The 14,136-nt window shown below is 37.6% G+C and overlaps 1 protein-coding gene across 3 annotated transcripts in view; it reads left to right on the top strand.

The window, feature by feature from the left end:
• The window catches only part of PPP1R21 (protein phosphatase 1 regulatory subunit 21), a 65,727-nt gene that overhangs the window by 26,955 nt on the left and 24,636 nt on the right, over window positions 1-14,136 (top strand). For all 3 annotated transcript variants that reach the window (XM_082358049.1, XM_082358048.1, XM_082358050.1), the window contains exons 11-13: window positions 1-89; window positions 2,399-2,535; window positions 13,200-13,292. In XM_082358049.1, coding sequence (XP_082214175.1) covers window positions 1-89; window positions 2,399-2,535; window positions 13,200-13,292 — 319 coding nt within the window. The remainder of the gene's footprint in view (window positions 90-2,398; window positions 2,536-13,199; window positions 13,293-14,136) is intronic.

Below are 14,136 nucleotides of genomic sequence, written 5' to 3'. Positions count from 1 at the left end.
GAGACAACTGTGAAATTGAAAACTTTTTCAGAGCATTTAACCTCTTACATATGTTTTCTTAGGAAGATTCTTCCTTATCAGTTAAAAAGGTACTTACCCTTTGGGCCAGGGAGCTTGGGGAATTGTGAGGTGTCATCTGAGCTGTGCTGGAGTTAATAAAGTAATAACACGTGCTTCTTGTGATCTGCCTGACCTTTCTGCACCACAACCAATTTGGACTTCTGTGAAAAAGGAAAGTCATGGTTTGAGCAGCACAAACATATATGTAAGAAAATTGAATTGTAGTTTGTCAGCTAGGGTTTTTTCTGTATTCTGTACTGAGATTACTACTATAACTACATAATGCAATATGAACGAGTATTTTTAATGATTGGGAATGACACATTTATTGAAGGAAATATTTCATTTTGGGGTATTTTTTTTCCTTTTACTATAAACATCTAGATGGGGGTTATAATAGTTAACCTCTACATTGCAATTTATAATCCTTAGGTTTCTTTGAAATAGTATATTGTTTTTATTATTGGTGATTTATTTAAGTTATAAAGTAAAAACTTTGTTTACATACTTAAGCCCTCATAGGATATGTCATTAAGTAACCTTAAATGTTCCATCTTAAACATTTCTGGAAAGGCAAGAGAAAATAATTTATGTAATTGGAAATTTGAGAATACTGCTTGTACATTTTGATACTTTTGGTCTAAAACTAACCAAGAGTCCTAATTCATCTAAATCTTTTCATCCTAAGATTTAGTCTTTAAAAAAAGTAATCAAAGAATAATACAACTGGAACATAGGAGAAATAAGAGCATATATGTAGTATAGTATATTGCAAAATAAGGTTTAGGAAATACGTAGATGAATAACTTACAGATGTTGAAAATATACAAGTAATTATAGTTTTTAAGTCCTTGTAAAACTAAAGTAGTAGGTTTTAGCTTTTCAATAATATGAAATTTTATTATTAAAAAATTAATGTGTTAAGAGCCATCTTATTTCCTAATTCTAACCTAACAAGGTATTTCAGTAACTGAATTCTATGATTTGTGCACATGACAGAATTTTAGGAATCAGGGAATTATGACAAACTAATAATTGTGAATTACAGTTTCATTCAGATCCTTAAATGTTTTATTTAGTTCAGTATAATTAAAGTTTTTTTTGAAAATTGACTCTGGAAGTTTAACACTAAATTGAATACACTTTATTGATTTGGCTTATGTTGAAAAGACTCTAAGAACCATTGCAAAACTTCTAATTGCCAAACATCTGCTCTTCTTATCATCCTGTGACTTCCCCTTCTCCAGGCTCCTATCCCATTCCTTACCTCAGGATGGCATATATAAACCTCAGTTGCCCCACTTGCCCTTGAGTCTCATTGTCTTTGTGGACTCCCCTACATATGTAATTAAATTTGTTTTTCTTGTATTAAAAAAAAAAAAAGAACCATTGCAAAAGTGGTATTTACTACTTGAAACAGTTAAGCATTGTTATTTTATCTTAATTTATTTTTTCACTATTACATTTTTAGAAACACTGGATAAGTCCTTTCTTGATTTAAGATTCCTATTCTTGGAATGTTCTGTTCCATATGCCTTCAGCCCTATCTTATCAGGTATTCATGTTTTTAGGCAATTTTTTGGTCATTGGTTTAAATACCACTTTAGTTGACAAGATGACATGTCCATTAGTAGTAAATGGGCTTAGTACTGAATGAAGCTGTTTGCTATAAATAAGTAGAAGAGGAGAAGAGGCAAGGTCGAGGGAATGGATATGATTATCATTCTGTGCAAATAACTTTCGTAGCTTTGTGTAAAAAGCATTTTACTTGATTACTGCACATTTTAAATAAACACTCTTAAGAGTCAATGTAGTTTTTTTTAACCTTATAATTAAGTTTTCCAAAGCATCATTTAAAATTGAAAATGGTAAAATGTATTTTATGAATGTTAAGCATTTATTTTTGTATTGAGCCTATAGATTGTTTTTTCCAATCTGTTTGACTTTTGAACCAACATACACTGAAAAAGGTTTCTCAGTGATTTTCTCTCCTAGTTCCTGTGTAATTAATTCTCTTTAGGAATTCAGTCTATGAAATATTTTTCTCCTGAAAATATTTTTAAGGGAAACATGTTTTTGCTGCTCTCAGGATGGAAAGATAATGGGCACCTCCCTTTATTTTTTTCTTCCATTTAGTCGTCTTTTGCTGCATTGGCATTTGCAGCAAGCAGGTGTATGTATTATGGTATAAAAAAATGGAACCTTGTAAATGAGATCAAATTCCTTTTTTTGGGAAATTCTCTCTTCGGATATAGATGTTTGAGAATTTAGATGGTTTCTTATAGCTAGTTGAAAATCGTTCAGGATGCTCGCTTTTATAAAATCTGCCCTTTCTTAGCTTAGAAGAAGAATGTGAAGCTTCCCTTTGCACGTCTGCATTACGAGCCAGGAATCTAGAGCTGTCCCAGGACATGAAAAAGATGACAGCTGTGTTTGAGAAGCTGCAGACTTACATTGGTCTTCTCGCCTTGCCAAGTAAGCGTGTTTGTTACTCATGGTTCAACTTGAAGAACTTAGAGTCCAAGAAGCTTGAGGAGGGAGGTGGTTTGGCGTGTCGGAGTGAGAAGAGCCTAGGACCCGGGGTCAGAAAAACTTGAATTCAAATCCTCCAGCTCCTTATACATTTATGGTCTTGGGCAAATCACTTCTCTGCTTCTGTTTTCCCACTTATGAAATGGAGGTAAATGTGATTATTAAGTTAAATTAAGAATGTACAATATCAGGCATCGAAGACATACATTAAATATTAAATCTCTTTCTCTCCTTCCTCTTTTTTAAATGGAGAGGGGCAAAGCGTAAGAATTCGTAGCAACTTTCCAACAAGTAGCATAGGGGAAGGTTAATAGTAAAAATGCTATTTTTAGCAGAACTGTATCATAACAAAGCCCCAAAATGTAAAGGTTGACGGTCTTGGGGAAAAAAAATGCTGTGTGTTGCCCTTTGGTTTAATTTGAAAAAAGTATTTTCAGGTCATTGAATGGACCTCAGTTTAAATGATGTTTGTAAGAAAACCATGATTTTTGTGGTAGTGATTTGATTATTTGTTTTTTGTAACAGCTTAAATGTGATGTAATTTACATACCATACAATTTACCCATTTAAAGTGTACAGTTCGGTAGTTTTTACTATAGTCACAGACATGTGCATCAACACTACAGTCAGTTTTAGAATATTTTCATCACCTTAAGAAGAAACCTTGTATACTTTAGCTATCACCCTCTTATTCCACTGTTCTGTCCCCGCCCAGTACCAAGCAACCACTAATCTACTTTCTGTTTATAGATTTGCCTGTTCTGAACATTTCATATAAATGGAATCATACAATCTGTGGTCTTTTGTTTGGTCTTTTGTGACTGCTTTCTTTCACTTAGCATAATATTTTCAAGATTCATCCAAGTTGTAGCATGTATAGGTATTTCATTCCTTTTTATTGCAGAATAATATTCCATTGGATGGTTATATCACATTTTATTTATCTACCTATCAGTTGATGGACATTTGGGTTGTTTCCACCTTTTGGCTATTGTGAATAATGATGCTATAGATATTTGTGAACAAGTTTTTGAGTAGACATATCTTTTCATTTCTCTTGGGTATATAGCTCAGAGTGGAATTGCTGGGTCATATGGTAACTTTATGTTTAATTGTTGGGGGAACTGCTAGCTTGTATTCCAAGGCATGTGTACCATTTTATATTCCCACCAGCAGCAGGGTTCCAATTTTTCCACATCCACACCAACACTTATTATGTGAATTTTTAAAAAATTTCTTCTTTTTTTTTAATTGAAGTATAGTTGTTTTACAACATTGTGTTAGTTTCAAGTGTACAGCATGTGTGTGTGTGTGTGTGTATCCATCCTTTTTTTCGACTCTTTTCCATTATTGGTTATTATAAGATATTGAATATAGTCCCTGTGCTATACAGTAAATCCTAGTTGTTTACTTTATATATAGTGGTGTGTATCAGTTAATTCCATACTCCTAATTTATCCCTCCCCCGCTTCCCTTTTGATAACCATAAGTTTGTTTTCTATGTCTGTGAGTCTATTTCTGTTTTATAAATGAGTTCATTTGTATTATTTTTTAGATTCCACGTATAAGTGATGTCATAATATTTATCCTTCTCTGTCTGACTTACTTCATTTAGTATAATAATCTCTATGTTCATCTGTGTTGCTGCAAATGGCATATTTCATTCTTTTTTATGGCTGAGTAATATTCCATTGTATAAATATACCACATCTTCTTTATCCATTCATCTGTCAATGGACACTTAGGTTGCTTCCATGTGTTTGCTATTGTAAATAGTGCCGCTGTTAACATTGGGGTGCATGTATCTTTTTGAGTTAGAGTTTTTGTCTTTTCCATATATATGCCCAGGAGTGGGATCACTGGAGCATTCCATAGTGGCTGTACCAATCTATATTCCCACCAATAGTGTAGGAGGGTTCCCTTTTCTCCACACCCTCTTCAGCATTTATTATTTGTAGACTTTTTGATGATGACCATTATGACCAGTGTGAGGTGATAGCTCATTGTAGTTTTGATTTGCATTTCTCTAATAATTAGCAGTGTGGAGCATCTTTTCATGTGCATGTTGGCCATCTGTGTGTCTTCTTTGGAGAAATGTCTGTTTTGGTCTTCTACCCATTGTTTTTTTGGCCGTGCCACGCGGCTTGCGGGACCTTAGTTCCCCCATCAGTGGGTTGAACCCGCGCCCTCGGCAGTGAAAGCACAGAGTCCTAACCACTGGACTGCCAGGGAATTCCCTTTACCCATTTTTTTGATTGGGTTGTTTGTGTTTTTGATATTGAGCCATAGGAGCAGTTTGTATATTTTGGAAATTAAGCCCTTGTTGGTTGCATCTTTTGCAAATATTTTCTCCCAGTCTGTAGGTTGTCCTCATTTTGTTTATGGTTTCCTTTCCTGTTCAAAAGCTTATAAATTTGATTAGGTCCCATTTGTTTATTTTTGCTTTTATTTCTTTTGCCTTGGGAGACTGATCTAAGAAAATATTGCTACGATGTATGTCAAAGAATGTTTTGCCTGTGTTCTCTTTTAGGAGTTTTATGGTGTCATGTCTTATATTTAAGTCTTTAAGCCATTTTGAGTTTATTTTTGTGTATGGTGTAAGGGAGTGTTCTAACTTCATTGATTTATACGTAGCTGTCCAGCTTTCCCATACCACTTGCCGAAAAGACTGTCTTTTCCCCATTGTATATTATTGCCTCCTTTGTTGAAGATTAATGCGCTGTAGGTGTGTGGGTTTATTTCTGGGCTCTCTATTCTGTTCCATTGATTCATATGTCTGTTTTTGTGCGGTACCATGCTGTTTTGATTATGGTAGCTTTGTAGTATTATCTGAAGTCTGGAAGGGTTATGCCTCTAGCTTTGTTCTTTTTCCTCGGGATTGCTTTGGCAATTCTGGATATTTTGTGGTTCCATATAAACTGTAAGATTATTCTAGTTTTGTGAAAAGTGTCATGGGTAATTTGATAGGGATTGCATTAAATCTGTAGATTCCTTTGGCTAGTATGGGCATTTTAACAATATTATTTCTTCCAGTCCAAGAGCATGAGGTAACTTTCCGTTTTCTTGAATAATCTTTGATTTCCTTTATCAATGTTTAATAGTTCTCAGTGTATAAGTCTTTCACCACCTTGGTTAGGCTTATTCCTAGGATTTTTTTTTTTTTTTGATATGATTTTAAACAAAATTGTTTTTTACTTTCTCTTTCTGGTATTTCATTGTTAGTGTAAAGAAATATAACAGATTTCTCTATATTAATCTTATATCCTGCTACCTTACTGAATTCATTTATGAGTTCTAATAGTTCTGTGTGGAGTCTTTAGGGTTTTCTGTATAGAGTGTTATGTCATCTGCACAAAATGACAATTTTACCTCTTCCCTTCCAATTTGGATATTTTTGTTTCTTTTTTTTGTCTGATTGCTGTGGCTAGGGCTTCCAATACTATGTTGAATAGAAGTGATGAAAGTGGGCATCCTTGCCTTGTTCCAGAATTCAGCTTTTCATCACTTAGTATTATGTTGGCTGTGGGTTTGTCATAAATGACTTTTATTATGTTGAAATTTGTTCCCTCTATACACACTTTGGTGAGAGTTTTTATCATGAATGGATGTTGAATTTTGTCAAATGCGTTTTCTGCATCTGTTGATATGATCTTGTGTTTCTTGTCTTTCCTTTTGTTCATGTGGTGTATTGCATTGATTGATGTGCATATGTTGAACCATCCTTGTGACCCTGGAATGAATTCAGCTTGATTATGGTGTATGATCCTATTTATGTGTTCTTGGATTTGGTTTGCTGAACTTTTTTTGACAATCTTTGCTTCTATATTCATCAAAGATATTGGCCTGTAATTTTCTTTTTTGGTAGTGTCTCTTTCTGGTTTTGGTATCAGTGTGATAGTGGCTTCATAGAGTTACTTTGAGAGTGTTCTTTCCTCTTCAGTCTTTTGGAAGAGTTTGAGAAGGATAGGTGTAAGTTTTTCTTTGTATGTTTGGTAGAATTCCCCAATGAAGCTATTGGGTCCAGGACTTTTTTTTTTTTTTTTTTTTTTTTTTTAATTTTATTTATTTATTTTTATATTTATGGCTGTGTTGGGTCCTCGTTTCTGTGCGAGGGCTTTCTCCAGTTGCGGCAAGTGGGGGCCACTCCTCATCGCGGTGCGCGAGCATCTCACTATCGCGGCCTCTCCCGTTGCGGAGCACAAGCTCCAGATGCGCAGGCTCAGTAGCTGTGGCTCACGGGCCCAATCGCTCCGCGGCATGTGGGATCCTCCCAGACCAGGGCTCGAACCCGTGTCCCCCGCATTGGCAGGCAGACTCTCAACCACTGCGCCACCAGGGAAGCCCCGGGTCCAGGACTTTTGTTTGCAGGGAGGTTTTTTTTTTTTAATTACAGATTCTATTTTACTTCTTGTGATCAGTCTGTTCAGATTATCTGTTTCTTCTTGATTCCGTTTTGGCAGTCTGTATGTTTCTAGAAACTTGTCCATTTCTTCTAGGTTGTTCATTTTTTTTTGGCATATAACTGTTCATAATATTTTCTTAAGATTTTTTTATATTTCTGCAGTATTGGTTGTTATTTCTCCTCTTTCATTTCTTATTTTGTTTATTTGGGCCCTCTCTATTTTCTTCTTGGTGAGCCTGGCCAGTGGTTTGTTGATTTTGTTTATCCTTTCCAAAAACCAGCTCTTGGTTTTATTGATTTTTTTCTGTTGTTTTTAAAATATCTATTTTATTTATTTACTCTCTGATCTTTATTATTTCCTTCCTTCTGCTGACTTTAGATTTTGTTTATTCTTTTTCTGATTGTTTCAGGTGGTAGTTTAGGTTTATTTGAGATAGGCCTGTATCACTATGAACTTCCCTCTTAAGATTGCTTTTGCTGCATCCCATAGGTTTTGTATGGTTGTGTTTTCATTGTTGTTTGTCTCAAGGTATTTTTTAATTTCCTCTTTGACTTCATTGTTGACCTATTGGTTTTTTAGTAGCATGTTGTTTAGTCGCCATATAATCATTTTTTTCTTGTTTATCTTTCTGTGGTTGATTTCTTGTTTCATGCCCTTGTGGTCAGAAAAGGTGCTTGAAATAATTTTTGTCCTTTTAAGTTTGTTGAGGCTTGTTTTGGGTCTTAGTTTGTGGTCTATTCTAGAGAATGTCCCATGTGCCCTTGGAAAAAGAATGTGTATTCTTTTTTTTTTTTTTTTTGATGTAGTGTCCTGTAGATATCAATTAAGTCTAACTGTTCTTTTGTGTCATTTAGGAACTCTGTTGCCTTATTGATTTTCTCTCTGGAAGATCTGTCCATTGATGTCACTGTGGTGTTAAAGTCTCCTACTATTATTGTATTCTTGTCAGTTTCTCCCTTTATGTCTGTTAGTATTTGTTTCATGTATTTAGGAGCTCCTATATTGGGTGCATGTATGTTACTGATTGTGGTATCCTCTTCTTTGTTGATCCTTTTATCATTATACAGTGTCCTTTTTTGTCTTTCTTTATGGCCTTTGTTTTAAAGCCTGTTTTGTCTGATAGGAGTATTACTACTCCTGCTTTCTTGTCATTTCTACTTGCATGAAATATCTTTTTCATCTCCTCACTTTCAATCTTTGTGTGTCTTTTGCCTTTAAGTGGGTCTCTTATAGGCAGCATATTGTAGATTCTTGTTTTATTATTCAATCTACCACTCTTTGTCTTTTGAGAGGAGCATTTAGTCCACTGACATTCAAAGTAATTATTGATAAGTACATATTTATTGCCATTTTAAACCTTGCTTTCCAGTTGATTTTGTATTTCTTCATTCTTCTTTTATTTTTGCTTTTGTGGTTTGATGGTTTTCTTTCGTATTATGCTTGATTTCCTTTCTTTTTGGTTTTTGTGAATCTGTTTTATGTTTTTGATTTGTGGTTACCCTGGTTTTCAAGTATGTTAACCCATAACTATATCTACTTGCTTTGGACTGGTAGTCATATAAGCTCAAACACATTCTAAAAGATCTACATTTTCTTACTTGCCTCCTCCACATTTCGTGATTTTGATGTCCTATTTTACATCTGCATGTTTATCCTTTTACTTTCATCATAGTTATAATAGCTTTCACAGAATTTTTTTTAATTAAAAAAATTTTTTTAAATCTATGTACTGGCTTATGTAAGTGATCTTCAATCTTTTTATATATTTGCCTTTCCTGTTGTGATTTTCCCTTTCCTATACATTCTTGCTTCTTTTCTAGTTAGAGAAGACCTTTCAATATTTCTTTTAGGATAGGTTCAGTATTGCTGTATTCTTTTAGTTTTTGCTTGCCTGAGAAATTCTTTATCTCTCCTTCTATTCTAAATGATAATCTTACTGAGTAGAATATCCTAGGTTGTAGGTTTTTCCCTATCAGGACTTTAAATGTATCTAGCTACTCCCTTCTGGCCTGCAAAGTTCCTGTAGAGAAATCAGTTGCTAGCCTTATGGGGGTTCCCTTGTAACTGACTCTGTTTTTCTCTTGCTTCCTTTGGAATCCTCTCTTTATCTTTTGCTTTTGCCATTTTAATTATTGATATGTCTTGGTGTTGATCTGTTTGGGTTCATCTTGTTTGGGACCCTCTGTGCTTCCTGTACCTGGATATCTGTTTCCTTCTTTAGGTTTGGGAAGTTTTCAGCCATAATTTCTTCAAATAATTTTTGATCCCCTTTTCTCTTCTTCTTCTGGGATTCCTATTATGCGTAGATCGGCATGCTTTATATTATCCCATAGATTTCATATGTTGCTTTCATTTTTTTCATTTGTCCTTCTGTCTTCTGTTCTGATAGGATGATTTCCATTATTCTATCTTCCAGATCACTTACTCATTTTGTTGCATTATTTAGTTTGCTGTTTATTTTCTTTATCTCGACTTTTATATTGGCAATTGAGGTGTCTGATTTGATTGACTCCTTTTTGTAGTTTCTAGTTCCTTATTACAGTAATCTGCATTTCTATCAATAGTCTTTCTTAATTCCTTCAGCATTTTTTATTGCCTCCTTTTTGAACCTGGGGTCTCGTAGACTGGAGAGGTCTGCTTCATTGTTTGTTCTTTCAGGGGATTTCTCTTGTCCTTTTAATTGGGAGTAGTACCTCTGCTTTTTCACTTGATTTATATTTCTCTGATTCTATGAATTTAGGAGAAACAGTTATCTACTGTTGTCTTGAAGGTCTGTTTTTATGAGGGAGCAATCCTGTATAGACTGTGTGAGTCTAGTATTTTTGGTGCGAAGGCTGTTTTTGGTATGGATGCTTGCCACATCTTTCTTCAGAGTGTACTGGCCCTTGTTCCCTTGCTAAGTGGTGTGTTTTGTGTTGTGGTGACCAGAGCCTGCACTGGATGTTGGGTGGTGTCCTCTTTGCTCTCTGCTTGTCACAGCCCTGTCAGGGGGCAGGGTCTGCTCCCTAGCTGTTGGAGTAGAAGACCCCAGATCTAGTTCTAAGCTGTGGTATGCAGTAGGTGGAACTGGAGTGCTCCCTCTGGAAAAGGAGCCACTGCGTGTTCTTCCCCAGGAGCTGTCTGCCAGTATGTGCTACTCTGTGACACTGCCTGCCACCTGATGTGCACTCCCACAAAGTTCACTGTTGCTGGCATTGCCCTCAGAGGCTGCCTCCACTGCGGGAGCACCTGTAGTTGGCTCAGATTTCAGCCCCACCTCCTTGTGTGCATGCCCACAAAATTCGCAAAACCCACAGTGGCTGGAGCCTTGCCCCACTGTGAGCACACTGATGATGAGGCTGCTACAGTGGGATCCATGCCCCTCCCTTCCTGTGTTGACAGTGGGCTTCCTATGGCAGGCTCATGTTCTGTCTGCATGCACCCCCATTTGTGGCCCCAGGCCACACTCTGGGCCCTTTGGGCTATGTCCATGCAGCCAAACCGAGTCCTCTCCCTGGGTCTGTCTGCTGAGCCCGAGTTTCAGCACCCAGCTGCTGCACATGCCAGCAGCTGTGTCTGCGGCTAGGAAGTGCGGCAACATGGCAAGGACCATCTGTTTTGGTCTCTCTCTACCCTGCAGGGCTGCAGGCCAGCTCCTGCATTCTCCTCTAGAACCTTTGAAGCTCCCTATCTGTCTTGGTGGACCTCCCAGCTGTTGAAGGAGGTTCCCAGGGTGAGGGAACCTTTCCTCTTTCACAGCTCCCTCCCAGGTGTGTGGGTCCCATCCAGATTCCTCTTCTCCCTTTTCCCTTTGTTCTACCCAGTTACACAGGGATCTGTTTTGCAGCTTTGGTTGTATGAGAGCTTCTGCCAGCTTTCAGTAGGTATTCTATGAGAATTGTTCCACATGTGGATGTATTTTTGATGTATGTGTGGGAGGAGCTGAGCTCCATGTCCCTCTACTCTGCCATCTGGATCTCCCCCCATATTATATGACTTTTTTTTTTTTTAATTTATTTATTTTATTTTTTTATTTTTGGCTGCACTGGGTCTTTGTTGCTGCGCGTGGGCTTTCCCTAGTTGCGGCGAGCAGGGGCCACTCTTTGCTGCGGTGCGTGGGCTTCTCATTGCGGTGGCTTCTCTTGTTGTGGAGCTCGGGCTCTAGCCACACGGGCTTCAGTAGTTGTGGCTCATGGGCTCAGTAGTTGTGGCTCGTGGACTCTAGAGCACAGGCTCAGTAGTTGTAGCGCATGGGCCCAGCTGCTCCGCGGCATGTGGGATCCTCCCGGACCAGGGCTCGAACCTGTGTCCCCTGCATTGGCAGGTGGATTCTTAACCACTGTGCCACCAAGGAAGCCCTATATGACTTTTTGATTTTTGCCATCCTCGTGTTATTATCTGACTTTTTGAAGTAGTATCTCATTGTGGGTTTGATTTGCATAACCCTGGTGTCTAATAATGTTGAATATCCTTTTGTGTCCTTATTGGCCATTTGTATATCTTCCTTGGAGATATGTCTGCTCAGATCCTTTCTCCATTTTCCAACTGGGTTGTCTTTTTATTATTGAGTTATAAGAGTTCTTTATATATTCTAGGTGCAGATCCCTTATTGGATATGTAATTTGCAAGATTTTCTTCCATTTTTGTGGGTTATCTTTTCATTTTCTTAATGGTATCCTTTGAAGTACAAAAGTTTTTAATTTTGATAAGTCAAATTTATTTTTCTTTTGTTGCTCAGGCTTTTGGTGTCATATCTAAGAAACTGTTGTCAAATATGAGGTTGTGAAGACTTACCCTTATGTTTTCTTCTAAGAGTTTTATAGTTTTAGCTCTTACATTCAGGTCTTTGATCCATTTTGAGTTAATTTTTGTATATGGTGTGAGGTAAGGCTCTAACTTCATCTTTTGCATGTGGATATCTAGTTGTCTCAGCACCATTTATTGAAAAGACTATTCCTTCCCTATTGAATGGTCTTGGCACCCTTGTTAAGAATCGGTTGACCATAGGTGTCAGTTTACCTTATATCTCCAATGAATCCAGCAGTTTCCTCCGAATTACCTTCAGCACAAGTGCCATTATTTTTGAGAGCATCCCTAGGCTTGAACTTTTCCACAGTCTGTTGTGAATTAAGTCAATTCCTTTGGGAAGAGATTCAGAGCTTTCTGTTTTAAGAACTGTTTCTCCCTTGGGTTAAATCTCTGAGCCATGGTTCTGTGCAGGGGCTGATGAAAGTGATGCACTTCTCTCAGAGTGACACACCTGCATTAGTAGCTGAGCACTCCATGGAGAGGGTAGGGCAGCAGCTGCTGGTCTCCTCAGCTTGCCTCTTTCAGCATGGAACTCCTGTTAATGAGCTGGGGCCAGGGTGATCAGGGCCACAGATTCTCAGCAGCACCATGCCCACGTAGAGCCTCCATCCCACAAGTCAGGGCTGGGTAAAAGAAGAGAACCCCCCACCTCTGAGTCATACTCACCTAGAACTTAGCCTCAGCAACAGGTAGCTGAGAGCGAGATAAGGAATGCAGCCCTCCAGCTGAGTTAGGGGAGAGGGAGTCTTGTGTTCTTGGCTGCACCCTCTGGACTGGGATTTCTAGCTCACTGACTGGTGAGGGGACGGAGTGGGTTCTGGTTCACATACCACAGATTCTTGCTATTCTTACTGAGTTAATATAGATTTTCTTGATTAAATGTTTCTTCACTTGCTGTATGCCCTTAGGATAATTTCCAGAGTTTAAAGTGGTTATTTTTAAATCATTTTCACCAGTTGTGCTGGTGAGTGGATATGTGGAGCTTGCTTATGCTGTCATGCCAGAATTGGAACTGTGATGTTTGACTAATAGTGTTTTTAGTGATGTTCAGCAAACAATAATATGTAGGGAAAGCACAAAATGAGAAATGTGTTCTGTAGTAACAAGGTGAAATTCACAAAGGCTTTCATTTCAAAAAGAATCATGAAAGACATAATCCTGCTTAGCAATTTAATTTTGATTTTTATAACCATTAATATCTGTGGACATGGGGGATGCAAATCAGTTTAGATCCCTGAAATTATCACCATTCTATCTGAATGTGTCTACAATGATTTTAAGAGCCATTATTTTCAACATATCACAATCAGTATTCATTCTCTCTCTTCCCAAAAGTAGAGGGGAGATGGTGGGCTGTCAGTTTTTCAGGTGAATTCTTCTGGGAAAATGCTTAGGTTTGTGATCTTGGTTTCCTAGGTACGGAGCCAGATGGACTCCTTCGGACAAACTACAGTTCTGTCTTAACAAATGTTGGTGCTGCTCTGCATGGATTTCATGATGTCATGAAAGGTGAGGCTTGGAAAAGAACATAAATAAGCTTTGTCCCATTTTCTCAGATCTGCCTGAATGAGATTTAAACAAATACTGCCAAGGCTAATAGACCCCAGATAAAGGTTTAGTAGCATTTGGCTTACGTTGAAGTGCACAGCTTACTGCCTTCTGCTTTTCCCATCTGCTTCTTTCCTGAAGGTAAACAAAGTGCTGAAGAGAAACCCTTGTGCACGGAACTTTAGCCAAAAATACATTACACTGACTTAAGGCAGGTGTATGAATTTTATCAAGCCAGACATGCTGTTCAGAGGCATTTAGCAAAATACTGCACTTGTTAGAGCCCAAACATGAAGGAACTGAGGAAATGAAGGTTTAAAGATCCCAGAAAGAATGCATTGGTTTTCTACCCTCCTGTGTGTTTTTGTGTTTAGAGTACCCATTATAAGTCCTGTTTTGTTCAGGAGAGCCTTAAGGAATGAAGGTCTGTTTTCAAGCTTTGGTCAGTTTTTAGTTGCTATGTGCTCCTAAGAACATGCTTGCCGAAGGGCATTCCATTTGCTTCCTAGCATGTGATTCTGAGTCCTGACTTTTTAATCTGTATTTCTGCATGGCTTCTAGGTTTTTTTCCTCCGTTCTTTTCCTTTTGAAGACTGTTGGAGTAGGGGGAGGAGAGGAGGGCAGGAGCAATTATTAAGGACTATTGGAAATAGCCCAGGTGCCTAGATTTTTCACTGTGGTGTTTAGTGTACAATTAGTGACCAATTACTGGTTTCACAGAAAATACTTTTTAAAAACTTAAAACTTTGTTGGATGGCATGTATAAGATGGGTATATTTGGGGCCTTTCTATAGATTGGCACATA

The sequence above is a fragment of the Balaenoptera borealis genome, assembly GCF_965194805.1.
Source record: "Balaenoptera borealis genome assembly, chromosome: 15".
Classification (NCBI taxonomy): domain Eukaryota; kingdom Metazoa; phylum Chordata; class Mammalia; order Artiodactyla; family Balaenopteridae; genus Balaenoptera; species Balaenoptera borealis.
Note: the sequence above shows the minus strand (reverse complement) of the source record. Positions and strands in the feature narration are given on the sequence as shown.